Genomic DNA, 16,180 nt, shown 5'->3' with positions numbered 1-16,180 from the left:
ATCAGCACACCATGAGGAAAATATAAACCTGAATGAATTAAGTGTGAGACACCAAATTCCCTTGAGCTACACTAACACATTTTAGCCACTAAGGGGCGCTGGAAATAAGGTATAACCAATGCTGTGAATATCTATACAATCAGAGACCTGCAATACTGTATGAAGCTATTAGCTAACTGTGTAGCAGCAATGACAGGACAAGTTGTAAAAACAAAGCAATGAGCTGAAAGACAAACATTAAAGCAAAGAAATGTCTTTGTGGTATCATCACCATGAGCGACCCCTTTAGTGAAGAAAAAAGGGAAACAAATTCAGAATCTATAACAAAGACAGTAACATTTTTTTTTAATTTGTCTACAATGTACCTCAAATTGTTGATCTTAAAAATCAAGATCTCAGTAGATGGATGCAAGAGTTGTAGTCCATTCTGGAAACCAACTGAAATCCCTTTCTGGTCCTTTCCTACAAAACCACCTTCAATCAAAATGGAAAAAAAGGCTTAGACAAAACAGCATTAGCACCAAAGAGTGTCAATGCCATAACACAGCGGTGTTACAAGCTGCAAAAACAAAATATACATTTGAAAATGACACACACAAACAAAAAAATAAATGAAATGGATTGATGAAGCACTACGGCAAATATAAATACAGAGTTATTGGGAAGGAGTAGGGCTGAGCAATGTGGCCAAAAACATCACAATATAAAGAGCTTCAAATCATTCGAAATCAACAATTATCACAATAAAATATCAGATAATTAAAGATAAAGTTTGACCAAAAGATGACTAAAGCCCTTAATTGTCGGTTTAAATTGTTTTACGGACAGAAGGCAAAACATTTCATTTTATGTGTTGTGTTTCAAAGTGTGTTTGCACAATGTGTGTATATATATATATATATAGAAAACCTGTTATTCTGATATTTAAGAAAATGATGTTGTGATATATACTGTTAGTGAATTATTTCCCAGCCCTAACAAGGAATTATACATCAGTCGATAACTCAAAGTCCAAAGAGCCATGTTAGCAGGAGCCGTCGTTCAGTGTGATGGCAGACTGCACAACATATGGAAGCAACATGCCGGACCCTGCATGCAGTTTGCTGTGCGGAAACTAAGATGACACCTACAACTTTATGCAGCTGTCCAGGACTTCAAGTGTGTCACACAGTTCTCGAGAGAGTCCTTTTCACATCCTCATATAATCACTTGCTCTATTTCCTCAACGTTCACCACGTCCCCCTCCATCTGTACTTGATGCCCATCAGTTGTCATATGCACCACCTGGATCTGCACCCCGGCCGCCTTCAATCTCTCCATGTCCTCCTCACACATCTCTGCCACACCACCGTCCTCCACCACAACTGTCGTCGTCTCCTCCATCTCCATCATATCCATCGGCTGCACTGTGACGTGTTCCACCTGAATTCCCTCATCCAGTAGCACGGTCTTAGCTTCTTCTATGCTCTCCGTTGCTACAGTGAGGGTGGCAGAAGGAGCAGAGTCAGTAACAACCACTTCTTCAGTGGACTTGTTTTCCTCAATGGAGTGGATGTCTTTGAGGTGGGCATTTAGCTCTTTGGGGTGAGTGAACCACATGTCACACATGGTGCAGTGGTTGGGCTTGTCTCCCGTGTGGCTCACAAGATGGTCTTTGAACTGGTCCCAGCTGTTGAACACACTGCTGCAAACCTGATAGAGGTGGTCAAGGACAAAATAATAGGACATGGTCATTGTCAGAGAAAGGAGCATTGGTTCTTTTGAGCCATAAAACCTTTACAGGACGATAGGTGTATATACCAAGGGAGGGGAGGAAAAACTATTCCTATATTCTTGAAGAATCCCCCAAAGAAAAGCATTTCCATTCTATTATTTGCTTAGTGTCAGGTCTACTACATGTATGCAGTATATATATATACACATATATAAATATATATATATATATGTGTATATGTATATATATATATGTACATATGTATATTCCACATACATGTGGAATACAACAACAGTGGCAGTGTCCCAAACTACACTTTCAATTAAATAAATGATGATCATACTGTATATCAGTGCAAAAACAGTACATCAGTCTGCATACTAAATGAGGAAGAATGTCCTAGGCATTATATATGATTTGAATGCATACATTTATAAGAAGGGCATATGTCTGGGCGATACTTTTACTTTTACTGCAGACATTGTGCAGTATGTTGGCACCTACTGGTTTATTCTGGACAAACTGTACCTGGCACTCATAGATTTTCTTGCGTCCTTTTTTGGCTCCAACCCCATTCTGACAGGCTGCCATATGGCACTTCAGAGTGCTGTTCCTTGCAAAACGCTCATGGCAATCTGGACACTCATAAGGTTTTTCCCCTAATGATGGACACAGAGAGACCAGAACATAAAAACAAGCAAAAGCAGGTCTACGGTTCAAATTTGCTAAACTACAGTTAGAGATTTAACAACAACAAACTGGCTTTATTTTTCATTCTCACCTGTGTGCTTTCGTAAGTGCTCCTTAAAGTGGCCGAAATGATCAAAGTGCTTCTTGCAGTATTCACAAACATGTACTTTCTTTTGGGGTTTATGGTTTTGAGACAGCTCCTCCGCATCAAAATGAAACGTGCTGATGTGCTGCTTCAAGGCACCCTCCCGTGTATAGGCTCTACCGCAGTGATTGCACACATGTGGCTTTTCTAGCGAGCCCAGGTGCGTTTTCAAGTGCTGCTTGAGGTGGTAGTACAACTTGAAGCTGCGGTCACACTTGGTGCAGCGGAAAAGGTTGTCCACTTGGGAGATCTGGACCTCTACGAACTCAACATTCTCCAGGACCTTGGAAGCAGTCACCGTTTCCTCCTGATACACAACCTCCTATGAAGCACAAATATGGGAATAACAAACTTTTGGGTTAATTCTTTCACATGCTTAACTCCAAATGAATAAACCAGAGTAACATTAAAGCTTTTGAAAATATGAACGCGATAGTACCTCTTCTATTTCTCCCTTCTTGATCACCTGTAGCGTAGGTTCTCCCTGCTGATATTTGCTGGTGATGTCAGCGAGAAGAGCCAAAGCAGAGTCATCTGACGCCTGAGCATTCTTTGCTGCATCCACCACCTCCTCTAAACCAGACTCCTCCACTTCAATGGCACCTTCTATCACCTCAATCTCCACCTGTTATGCATACATAAATATTTAATTCTGAGAAATAAATGTAAAAGTCACCTGCGTGTACTTAAAATATACATTTTTGGTCATAGAACCATGCACAGTCACTACAACTTCAACCACTTGTAATGTCCAGCACTAAAGTATATCATTGTAAATACACTGACCTGTTCCCCTTCCACCAAGGGCAGGGTCTCTGTAATCACATTGGATGTCTCTGCAATTTTCCTCTTTTTACCTTTGCTGATTGGCATTACTGAAGCATTGTCATTTATTCTACAAGACAAAAAATACTCTTGTTGAGATCGAGAGGCATTGTTTATACTTAGAGGTCAAACACATAAGTACAACAGACAGGCTACAGTCAAACAAAAAAATTGCTTCTTGATCAGATATTAAGTGTTTTAACATCTCACTTGTTGTCGAGGGCCTTGATGGCTTCCTGCATCTGGAGGTATTCTGCAGCCTTCCAGACATCATTGGCCTCTTCTTCTCCAGCCACAGAGAGTGTGGCTGTGTACGTGAACTCCATCAGCTGCCTAAAGGCTGTGTTGCTCACTCCTGTCAGAATGCATGACAAAGCAGCAGTGGTGAGGAAAAAGCTGTTCAGTGTAACAAACACAGGAAAATAAACCTCTTAGATGGTGAGTCTTGGCTGGACAGGTTTGGAACACAAACATTTAATCTGTATCTTATAGAATGAAAATGTTTTGTAACATTATATCTTAACATTATTAGCATATTCCGACTTAAAATATGTATGATGATCATAAGTACTATAAATTCTGGTTTCAATGTACTTTGACCTCATATGGATCAGCTGGTTTTAGTGTATATGCGGTTGTAACACAAACATTCTGTGTTACATTTGTGGTAAATCAGAAATATTATCACAGCTGCATGGTTTCTTCATCACGGAAAAAAAACACACATTTTGTCAGCAAATGTCCAAATTGGTATAATCTTACAAAGGAGATCCAGATCAAAACAGTTTTAATTTGACTGTAAGAGGCATTAGTCACATTTTATTTTCCTCAAAAGACTTACAGTATGATGTCTGACTATTACTTTGAACCAAATTTAATCAAAGTACCTTCTATCTCCACCAGTGGTTCCTGTGTAAAATCTTGAAAGAACTTGTGGAAAAACTGACTGCATGCTGCCAACACAGCTTTATGGGCTCTGAACTGGTGTCCTGCAAAAGACAAGAAATATGCAGTTTGAAGTGACTGCATGGTAATTTCATTAAAACATTAAAAGACAGACAGTGCATGTCTACTTACCATCCACAATTAACGTAATATCTGTAAACTGGTCCAGCTGTCGCTGTTCATTAAGTTTATCCATCATAACTTTGTAATGTGCTGGGTACTCATTGCCTCTATCCAAATCCCCATCCACCTCAGCCGCCATCATTCACCTGATCCTTCTCTATGGGGAAGAAAGAAATATAAACAAGAAACTTGTCACAACGATATAATAGATGTAGTTTATGGACCAAGGATGAAATTATTCGATTTTGGTGGTGATCCATGTTAAAATCAGAATTTTGATCAGTACTGTGAAAAACAGTCTAGACAGAGGTTTGAGCTCTCTTTAGTTAGAGAAACGTAACAATGCTGTAAAACAACAGGTAGTCCTGAGAAAGGCTGACAATAAAAACATACTAAAACTCTTTTTGCAACACAAGAGATAGTGTAGGTTCACAACCACACAAATTCAGATAAGACATCATATATTAACAAAACTGCTGCACATTTGAACATTCATTTTGTCATCCCTACATTACATTAAGACAAGTTATTTTTTCATTTCTGTCTTTCCTACTACTATTAAATTATTTAACTCTGACCTCCATTTCACACAGTGCTAGAACCCTAATGGAGATGGAGATTCAGCCTGAATCTCCATCTTTCAATGTGGCTTCGACCTTAGCTGAAACATTCCACAGAAGAGCCGAACTCTGACGTTTAAATCCGAAGGAATTATGAGATTAAAAATACAGAATATTATACCATCACTGAATTAGCGTTAGCACGTTTGGAACAGCACTTGGACCATGAAGCGAGGTTGTAAACAAAAATATACAAAACGGATGAAACTTCATGAGAGTAAAAAGATGAAAAGGCTTCACAAGGCAGGGACATTGCATAGCACGAGAAATGAACGCGACGGCTAGATCGAGAGAACCACACATTGGAAACCCTGGTTTAACGCAACTCTTAGAAGATATACATTACTAAAAGGCAGTATATGAATAAAATGAACACGGTTACAACGTGGGTCTTAAGTACAAGGGACTTTACTTTACAACAGGAATACACACCACAATATATGCAGCTCATTTAAAAACAGATTTGCGCGACGTTAGCTTAGCTAGCAAGTACACACACATTCCCGCGGAACTAACTGAGAAATTATACACACCTGACATGTCTGTGACGCCAAAGGTCAACTTATTACAACAAAATAAACCGATGGAAACACTTCGACAGTGGAACACGAAATAAATGAACATGGTAAAACGCCTAAGTGTCGCAGGCAAAGGGCCTCTTAGCACGCTCGCCATTTCGAGTTTGACAATCAACATTACGTCATCAAACCGCGCATTAAAAATACACTTTTCCCTCATATATTTGCTGATTTAACCCACTGTGGGTCAACGTACGCGTTGAAACACGTCTGAATACGTACCTCGAGTTTGGTCGTGCTGCTTTAGAAGATTGTTCTTCGATAATATTCCCCTCGACGCATGTACCTCTGTCCAAGACTCGCTGTTACAAGAAAGGGCGGTCGTTCAACGCTCCGGCCTCGGATTCCCAGAAACCATTGCAAAGTCGAGGACGCCGAGGGCCGTTGCTTAGTGACAGCTTCTGGGTATTTTTCTTTCTTCTTCCTATTGGCGGCTGGCAAATAGCTATTGCCGCCACCCTCTGGACAGGAGTTTGAATTGAGATGTCCTAACTCAAATTCTCCTCTCAAGCTCTTCGTCATCTTCATCATCATGATGAAAAAATGTGATTCATTAAAGGTCTGTACCAGGGTTAATTAGCTAATAAGGTATCTATAATTGTATATCCTGGACATTAGCATGTGAATGAATATATGAATAAGCTGTTTATATATGCTAGATGAGGGCCTTGCTTTATATAGCCTGCCATCTTGCAATGTCATTTTTCTACAGCAGCCTGAACAACAAAGTTAAAGATGTGCACTTAACTTTGAAACAGAAGTTTACAACACAAACAAATGTAAAATAACATTCTTTCTGTAATGCATAGGGCTCTGTACTTCTCTGACAAGTCTGCAAGACAATAATTCGTTTTTGTTAATGTGATGTAAACATGTTAATGTATTGTAATGTATACTGTAATTAATGTAATGCTCAATTCCTGGCTCTGCTAGTCTATGTGTGTCATTGAGCGAGACACTTAAGCCCATGTTGCAGCGTGTGAATGGGTATGAAAGTCAAGTCAAGTCAAGTAGTTTATTTGTCAAATGTACTATATGTACGACATACAGCACAGATGAAATTGCAGTCCTCTCAGACCCACGGTGCAAACAGGCAGTTACATAAGTAAACATAAATAAACAATCAACAATAAACAATCAACAGACATAAACTAAACAATCAACATGAAGAGAATCTTCTAAGAGAAGATAAGATAAGTGAGGTAGTACAGTTTAGTGCAAAATAGTGCAGTTTAGTGCACACAAAGATTCACACAAAGATGTGTGAATGTCAAAACTATAGTGTAAAGCAGCTCAGCAAGACTAGAAAAGTGCTATATAAATAGAGACCATTACCAATTAGTAACAAAGATACCTGTAAATCTACCTCTGTTTCCTATTGTTGAATTTACTTTGTACATTAAACTGTATAGCAGTGATTTCAACGCCCTGATGGGCCATTGCAGGCGGGCTGTAAGAGGTTGTTGAACAATAAACTTAAAGAGTTTTTAACTCTAAGTTTTGGACAATGAAGCATCAAATAACCATTGCACAGTTCATACTGATTTAAAGATTTAATCAGCAGTAATAACACATAGGATAGCAATTGATCAGCTTGCAGAACTGGGATAACAGTGCAACAGATTTTGTTTGACCCGTTGGATTCGTTACCACATTCCTACAGCAATCTGCCCCCTATGTCACTGTCCAAATTATTTTGATCTTGGAATTGTAAATATATGCTTGTTTTTGTCGAATAATTTGCACTAAACTCTTTTCCTCTCAGTCGTACGTGTGCTGGAGCCCATAAATCCAGATGACCTTGATGAATGAGTATGACACTTTGACCATGATATCGTAAAAGACTGGAGGTGAATGACTTCAGGCTCATTAGTGCTGAAACAGAATTGGCGCAGACAAGTATAATGTGAGTTACCGTTCTCTGTCCCCTGGTGAGAGCAGAGAGTGTTTGCATGTTATAATGATTAACTGGACACACTCGATGCCAGTGTCTCCTCCTCGTCTATAACAACATAAACCTGGTACATTTTAACTTCATTCCTAATATTTCAATGGCTTGATAACGTTTTCTGACACTGACTGATATAGTGTTTAATGATTCAATCCAGGTCAGAGTGTCCTCTTGGTCCTCAAGGAATAAGTAGCACTGGGTTACAGAATAATCCAGTGCTGGCAGAACAATTGAATCATGTCATTCTGCGTTATATCACCTGGTTGCTACATCAAAGTCATCACATATCACAACCAACCACATAGTTTACAGACACCAATAAAATCATTTATACTGCTGTAATTGTTCTCTGGTGTCTGCGCTCTGTCTAGCGCAGACTAACGCTCTGTCTAGCGTTAGTTCTCACTCAGATACTAGAGACATTATATGCTCTCTACATGTTATGCATATTATCTCTTATTGTGCTTACATCCCCTTAAATTATTAAAGAATTAAACCATAGGGTTTGTCCTTGACGGACTCGTCAAATGAAAATCCCTTCAGCTTTTAAACACCTTCTAAAAATGCACTTTCATAAGATGGCTAACATTTAATGCCACCTTTATTTATTTATTTATTTTTGCTGTTTTGTGCTGTTATTTTGTTTTTATTTTATTGTCGTCGCATCACTTGTTTTCTATCCTGGGGCTTTCTAAACTTTCTTATTATTATTTGTACTTTTTTAAATTCTAGAGATCACTTTGAGGTTGATATTTTATGAGTATCTTCCATATTTTTTTTTACACGTATTTGTATTTACCATGACTCAGTATTTGTTTAAGTATGGCGTCTGTGCTGCTTGGTGTGCTCTCAAATTCTAAAGTCCGGTTTGTCATTTAGGGGGACGGGAAATTCTACTATTTAATCTATTCTCTATCCCCTTTTACTTGGGCCGCTATTTGTGCTTGAGCATGAAATTTACTAGTATTTATTTATTTATTATAACATAACTTCCAACAAAATATGAGGAAAGCCTTCAAACATCACCATGGAGAGGAACAAGCATGTCCTGTCACCCCGTACACCAACAAGCTGCTGATATACAAACTGTGCAAATATGTTCACTGTATAATATTACAGTTTACTATAGGGCATTAGGTCCATCCCCCTTACTTATATTCACTGTGCGGTGTGTGTTTCAAGAGATTAGATTGCACACTAAATCACAACTGGACTCAAGTCTGACCCCCAGTAATCTGAGAACAGTGCCTTCACTAGCCTGAACTGCATGGACTATATCTGTACACAGATAATCTGCCTGGCTCTTCATAGCTGTTACATGTTTCGACTCGCAGTGTTTCAAAACTACATAGTTGTAGCTACATGTTCAGTGCTTTGCTCATTTCTCTGTCCAGTGTCTTGTCTTGTCTTTCACTTCCTCATTCTCTGTGCAGAAGCTAAGCTGCAGAGTTGCACAATAATCTTTTGTTGTTCTTGGTAACGGACAAAATGTTGACATGTACAATTTAGGAGGCAAATACACATGTTGTCTCCAGCCATAATACACACACACACACACGCACACTCACACACACACACACACACACACACACACACACACACACACACGCACACTCACACACACACACACACACACACACACACACACACACACACACACACACACACACACACACACACACACACACACACAGTTTCCTGTTATTTGACAAATGGTTTGTACTGAAAAAGAGTCTTGACTTGAGAAAAGTGTTGGCATCAGCACACAGCTGGAACTGAACTTTGTCCTCCTTCCAGACAGAAAAACAACAAGCAGAGTATAAAAAGGGGAGCAGAGGGGGAAGTGGCTTGTTTTTGTTCACTGAGTTGCAGGAGTGAAGAACTGAGCAGAGGGAAGGACACTTGTTAACTTAAGGGTAAGTGAAGAGGAAGGATTTATAATGGAGCACATACTGCGTAAGAGAAATGTATCTTGTCCGCGTTTGTTTTACGGCAAAATAAATAAATAGATTTGTGTTACAATGCAGGACCTCCGGGTGTTTTGTAATTCAGTACGTCCGAACTTGTACAACACTTGTTTTCAGTGCGTTTCCACTGCGACGATGTAACTGTTTACATTTATTTATTACATTTCTAAACTATTTATTTGACATTTCTTTCTGTCATGCATGAAGTATCAGATTGCAGAAGTTTTGGACTGTTTTTCTGCATATTATGTCTAAATTTGAATAGAAAAGAACATTTGAAGAACTTCAAATAAACTGCTTATTATACCATTTTATATTAGTCTTACAGATTCGTCTATGACAGCACAGTTTCAGAAAGAACTTGTGTGAAAAAGCAGGGCCGTTAGAGAGGAGACTTATGATGATTTGGAGAATGTTAAAAAGTTGACCCCACTCTAACCTTTTGTACCATATTGTCAGTGTTGACCAATCTCTTCTCTTCTCTTCTCCCCACACACACATATCCCCACCACTCTCTCCTTGTTTTCTGTCCTCAGATTTGGGGCAGTGAGGAGGCAACACAGAATGTGGGCGGGCCTCACCCTGCTCCTCACTCTCTGCCTGCTCCATGGGGGCGGGGCAGAGAGTGACGGGGGTGGGCCTCGCTGTCAGCTGCCGCCATCATGGGCGATAGGGGAGGTGGACCCAATGAAGGGAGCCATGGGCCATGTGACCGTGGTGGCACTACTCCAGGCCAGCTGATTGTTCTGTTTGGTGCAGGCTGCCAGGTATTTTCCAGTGTCTTTCTTCACCTTTTGACCTCCTCTTTGTTCATGCAAGAGGAAGCAGGACATCACAATGCTTGGTTACTCCAATAAAGGTTACATAAATTATGTTAGACACGAGTCAGTATTTTCATTATTATTTTCTTACAACTTATACGATTCTCACTTTTGCTAACTTTTGCTGCATCACGCAACAAAAAATAAAGTCAGAAAACAACAAAAATAATAATCAAATGAAAAAAATAAAGTGACACCAAGTGACCATATATCTAAAAAAAAGAGTCCATCTTCAACTACTGCATGCTAGTTGTCATCATTTCCATTTATAAAGACTTCAAATAAGAGTAGAATTTGGATTTTGATGCAACAATCACAACTTAACTTCCACATTTGTCTGTGAAGCACAACACCAAAGAAGGCCTAATTCACACTTCTGTAGCTGAACTTGTCTTTAACCCACATTACGGTGTCTTCTTCATACAGAATTGACGGCCTGCGCCAAAAGCTGGAGAGACAGGGTTTGAAGAATGTGAACTACATGGTGGTTAACCACCAGGGGGAGCAGTCACGGCGCCTGCACCCCCTGCTGGCACATAAACTGTCAGAAAACATCACGCTGTACAAACAGGATGAGCAGATGCCCGATGTCTGGCAGACACTGGGCGGAGACAAAGATGACTTTCTCGTTTATGACAGGTTGGTTGGTCTAGAGTGGTTACACTTCATAAAACACGTAAGATGCCGAGGAAGTCTTATCCTCTCTTGAATATATTGGACTCTATTCTTAACCTCTACTCTTTTATCATTAGGTGTGGTCGTCTCACCCACCACATTTCACTGCCATACTCCATCATCGGGCAAGGTCATGTGGAGGGTGCGATCAAAGACACCTACTGCAATCGCATATGCGGGGACTGCACACATGAGGTATCGACCACTCGCAGCTCATACATGGGGACATACATCTGTTTTGTTTTGGTTTACATTTCTCCTCGTATTTTCACAGAGTGCTGAGACTCCAGAGGAATGCAAAGGGAGAGTAGAGGCGCCGCCTAATGCACATGGTGCTCCAGCTGCAGAGGGCAACGCTGCACGTGGTCACCACCATGGTCGCCACCACGGTCACCACCACGGTCACCACCACCACGGTCATGGGCACGGGAATCACGATGGCACTGGCCAAAGCCATGACCACGACCACAGTCATCATGGTCTTAGACCACAAGGGCAAAGTGAGCAAGAGGTTCAGGTGTTTCAAATGCAACAACACGCAGATATAGATCAGATACAGGCAGATGCGGCAGATACACTGCAAATGCACATGATGCCACAGGAGGACCATGGAGCCCCTGTGAGGCCTTGAGTAGCGAACAAGGCGAGGTGAAAGTCAAAGTATAGCTGACAGTTGACAGCAGGCTCTGACGATGTAGCCACTCTTAAGGCCAGCTGATGCTGACACTGACGCAGGCTGTTTGACAACGCAGGGAGCGAACAGGCCGCCGGTCTCTGACACTGTAACGAGGCGCTGCCCGCCTCCTGACAGTGACATGGACTGACGGGCGATGCAACCAATGCTGTTAGGGAGACCTGACAGTGACGCTCGCCTCCTGCTGACTGACAGCACGCTCAGCCAGCCCCATGAGCCTGACCTCAAGGTGTTGCGAGCTGAGGATGAGAGCAGCTGTAAGCTGACTCTGGTCTCAGCTTCATATCAACATCAGTTATCAACACCAGGGTCCTGTGCTCTTTTACCAACAGGTATTACCCTGGGGAAGGATGGGTTAGCCCCTGACAGCATTGAGGGATAGATGAGTCGAGCATCACAAAGATGAAATAAGGTGTATAAACATGTCAACAAAAGCGTAACGTGATTCATTTGGCAACACACAGGCAAATAATTAGGTTGTATCTGACTCACTCGTGTCTGTCAGGGTGTTACTTCCTTCCTTTCTCAGGCGTATATGTGGTTGTCATAGTCATGAAGTCCCTTTTCCATATGACTCTCTCCATCCTTTATGAAACCAGGTGCAGAAACTACGCTCTAGTGGCGCCTGTATGAAGTCCGGCAGGAGAGAGGGGAGAGGGGTCTTTAGGAATATGATAAGCACACAAAAAAAGATTTGAAAATTCAGTATGAGAGGATTTTCAAAGAAACAGTCAAAAGAATGGTATATAATCTGCAAACACCAAAAAGAAAATGAAAAGGGAGAATAAGAACAGATTTTGTGAGAAGGACAAAGGAGAGTGGGAAGATTAAAAGGATTGTCATTATTGCGAATGTTAAAAAAGGCTAGCATATTTTGTGAACTGGGAATTTCCACAAATCTTTATAGAGGGTTCTTGTCATTATTTGGGAGAAAAACTTACAGAAAAAAACAACATAAAATGTCTGCTTTTTAAAAATTTCTTTTTGAGCACATACAACAATAATTACTTTCTTTTTGTTTTGCACATGCTGATGAATCATACAGGCCTGAACATACTATAAATCAGGTCTGTCTTTCTTCCACTTCTAACATGCACATGCATTTTAATTTTTTTATGCACTTACACAAGACTTTGTTTGAAAAATAAAAAAAAAGAATACAAAGCTCTATTGTTCAGGACGAGAGTTCAGTGGCTGTTTGGAATACACTCTGTGCTTAATGATGGTTTCTGTGGGAAGATAACATTGACCCAAAAACCTGATGCCTGCACAGGGAACTGTATTGTGTTTATGTCGCCGCACATGGAAATATGAGAGTTGAATAAACATGGCTGAGATTCGTCTTCAATTCTGCGCGTCTTCATTTCAAGTGAATGAAGGGAGTGAATCTGGGGGAGAGATTTGCCGAGTTGAAGCCTGTTTTGTTTTCGTTATTCTTTTGATATGTTGGGGAATTTATGTGAAAGGTGTGTTGAAAAGGTTTTGCTCATAATTGTCTGCAGATGGCGTCAGAGGCCTACACATGAAACCATTGTTCCTCCACAGCTGCTGGGGTGGATACTCGGCTCCTAAGTGACCCTGGTGGACTGACCACACTCACTGACAAATCCTCTCAGGCAGCTCAAATGATTAACTTACATGATATAAGTGTCTTTGATTAGATTCATCACTTTGTCCTCTTAGTCATTAAAACATGTAGAGTTGAATCCAGTGGTTCATATACTATCTTTGGATTTGGATTCACATCGGCCACACATGCACACACATGGTACATGGAGACTTGTAATGCTAGCAGGAGACATCTGTGGGTGATGGAAGACTTTGATCTTATGAAGTGAAAATGTGTTTACTTGCCTGGAACTAATAACAACTTTAATATATCCGTCCTGTTTGGTAAGCTGGCGGTTTTACATATTCAGCTTCCTCAGTGTAACGCATCCACACACTGTGGATCTCTCGCATGTCTTTTTTTGTACGGGAAAAAAAAAACCATGACAAAAGGCCTTTTGAATCGAGGGTATTTCCACAGGTTTAGTTGGTGTGGTGTTCCTTGTGTTTGCTCTGGATAATGTGGCACCACATGTGCCAACCACTGTTTGCACGGTGATGTCAACGGGCAGCTTAAACCAGCGAAATTGTCTCCCAAGACTTAAGGTGCAACACCCTCGGCCCAGTGTCATGCATCTGAATTGCCTGGCAGACTGTGTGTCTGAAAAGGTCAACAAGCAACCGGAGGTAATAAATGAGTCCGAGGCAGACTGCTAGTGTGGGCGTAATTGGGCTGAAGATTCAATACAGGGGAACAGTGACTTATGGGTAATTACCTGCAATGTCCTGAAACGAAGAGCTGTGAGTGGCTGTCTCTCTGATTCAATCAGCCCCACACAGAGCAGTGCAGTACACAGCCTCTGTCTTAATTGTCCAATATGCTTTCCACTTGATGAACAACTGTTTTGCAGCCATTTCCTTTCCACTCACTCCAGTACAGAGGGAGAGAGAGAGGGAGGGAGGGAGAGAAAGAGAGGGAGACTTGTGAACTCATTCACACATACAAAGTGTCTCTGTGTTGCTCACAAACAAGTGTGCATTCTTCACCCACACAACCACACACGCATATGCCCACAATTCATTTCTTCATCCGTGTCTGTCAGTCTGTCTCTGTCTCTCACACACACACACACACACACACACACACTGCTATTCAATCCGATCCAGCATTATTTGAAAAGCACTTTAAAAACAACCATAGTGGACCAGAGTGATGAGATATGTACAGTAAGAGCAAATTCAATTCCTGATAGAAAACTGCTCTGAATGACAGAATCAATCAGTAACAGGATGTCTGTAACATAATGCTATCTTTTCAATCAGTCGTCGCATTTCCAACAGAAACCATTCGTTTTATTTTTAAAATCTCTCTGATTCACCAGATATAGAAAGTGGGCATAGGCCGAGGCCATTAGGCGCCTACTTGAAGTGGAATTCTCTTCCATTATCATTTCTGGGACTTAATTGGTTTTCAAAAATATCACTTGCTGCAGGTTTAGTAACATAAGCAACCACCGAGCTGACAATCTACACAGTGAAAACGGAGCATTTTGGATCGTGAATGTCATTTGCTCTTTTCGTGGTGCTTTGCTTGTGGGAAATAAGCCCTTTTCCCCCCCTTTCCCCTCATCTGCTGCAAAATAATAATAATATGGAGATAAAATTAACAAAAAATTACAAAATAATTATGCAAGTTGCAGTTTATACATTTATTGTGTAAGGTTGCTGAGAGCTTATTGATCACACAGACAACATCAGAGAGGCTCAACTGGTGAGAGAACAATAGCAAATCATCAGAGATTCAACAGTTTTTGGCCTTGAGTACAACAAACAGCAAAAAGACAAGGTCAGTGGATCCAAACTCAGGCAGGTATGAAAATATCACACTGATCATATTGATTAACCAATGCAAACAGATAGAACTTCGGCATTTTAGTTTGTTTTTTTCTCACAACACAGATACAACTGAGAGCTCAGTGGCAGAGAGAGAGTCGTCTTTAAACTGGAAGGTTGTGGGTTTGTCCATACTGTACACGCCGACGTGTCCTTGGACATGTTTCTCCTGAACGCTGAGCGAGTATGATAAATGATGTACGACAGGAGGACACGCTGCGCACACATGCGCTTTATGAACGTGTGAGTGACAGCAGCTTAAAGTTGTCATCAAGGCAAGAAAAAGCACAATGTAAATACAGAGCCTTTAACGTACATAACTGCTTCCATTTCTGCCGTGTAGACGATTTCTAGTTCTGTGAGCACTGAGCGACACGCGTCAGTCATGCTGCATCATGTGGCACGATTTTAAGGCTCTGAGCGAACGAATGAGACACAGACGACCGGAGCCACTGAACTTATTGAATAAACAAAAACAACAGGTATGTACTGCAGTACTCAAGTCAAAAAAAATAATAAAAAATTCCCCAACAAGCTGATACATCTGCAAGAATTCACGTTGACAAGGAGAATTAACAACCAGTATAAATTCCAGCTTTCATAATTATTCCCAGGCTTAACAGTGACGGACGCCTCCCTTTTTATTGACACAAAACCAAGATGCTGGAGGTCAAAATACATCGTTATAAAACACACTGCAGCTCCACCTAAAGCCACTGTGAGAATGAAATGCTGAAATCAAATAGCAGGAGACATTTTAGAGTATTGAGTTACAGAAGAACCTTTCTTTTTTTTTCCACTCAAAGAATATATCTGCTTTCTCTATATATATCTATAAATCTTATAGCAAATATTAAATACTCCATTACAGTACACCATCCTATACATGTGGTAGTGTAAAATATGTTCTATAAACATACCGCTGTGGAACAAAACTGAATCTTACCGATATTCTCATCAATCGCTTTGAACTGGAATGAAAAAATATAAT

General features: G+C 40.6%; 2 protein-coding genes across 5 annotated transcripts; one reads left to right on the top strand and one right to left on the bottom strand.

The window, feature by feature from the left end:
- Nucleotides 1-319: 319 nt before the first annotated feature.
- znf131 (zinc finger protein 131) lies at nucleotides 320-5,983 on the bottom strand. 2 transcript variants are annotated; one of them, XM_044027166.1, is made up of 9 exons: nucleotides 5,863-5,983; nucleotides 4,452-4,599; nucleotides 4,262-4,363; nucleotides 3,585-3,729; nucleotides 3,336-3,444; nucleotides 2,989-3,174; nucleotides 2,496-2,871; nucleotides 2,243-2,373; nucleotides 320-1,692 (listed from the first exon to the last, which is right to left on the bottom strand). In XM_044027166.1, exons 2-9 carry the CDS (start codon nucleotides 4,582-4,584, stop codon nucleotides 1,198-1,200), a joined length of 1,677 nt encoding a protein of 558 aa, XP_043883101.1. In that variant the 5' UTR covers nucleotides 4,585-4,599; nucleotides 5,863-5,983; the 3' UTR covers nucleotides 320-1,197. The 2 variants fall into 2 exon arrangements, with proteins under 2 accessions (XP_043883101.1, XP_043883102.1); XM_044027167.1 differs by lacking the exon at nucleotides 5,863-5,983 and adding an exon at nucleotides 5,596-5,757.
- A 3,440-nt stretch (nucleotides 5,984-9,423) lies between these two features.
- On the top strand, nucleotides 9,424-13,096 carry LOC122769766 (selenoprotein P). 3 transcript variants are annotated; one of them, XM_044026583.1, is made up of 5 exons: nucleotides 9,424-9,507; nucleotides 10,095-10,325; nucleotides 10,806-11,018; nucleotides 11,132-11,249; nucleotides 11,329-13,096. In XM_044026583.1, exons 2-5 carry the CDS (start codon nucleotides 10,123-10,125, stop codon nucleotides 11,962-11,964), a joined length of 1,170 nt encoding a protein of 389 aa, XP_043882518.1. In that variant the 5' UTR covers nucleotides 9,424-9,507; nucleotides 10,095-10,122; the 3' UTR covers nucleotides 11,965-13,096. The 3 variants fall into 3 exon arrangements, with proteins under 3 accessions (XP_043882518.1, XP_043882519.1, XP_043882520.1); XM_044026584.1 differs by having other exon boundaries at nucleotides 11,329-11,913; XM_044026585.1 differs by having other exon boundaries at nucleotides 11,329-11,862.
- Nucleotides 13,097-16,180: the final 3,084 nt, after the last annotated feature.

This window comes from Solea senegalensis, linkage group LG5, assembly GCF_019176455.1.
Source record: "Solea senegalensis isolate Sse05_10M linkage group LG5, IFAPA_SoseM_1, whole genome shotgun sequence".
NCBI classification, from domain to species: domain Eukaryota; kingdom Metazoa; phylum Chordata; class Actinopteri; order Pleuronectiformes; family Soleidae; genus Solea; species Solea senegalensis.
Note: the sequence above shows the minus strand (reverse complement) of the source record. Positions and strands in the feature narration are given on the sequence as shown.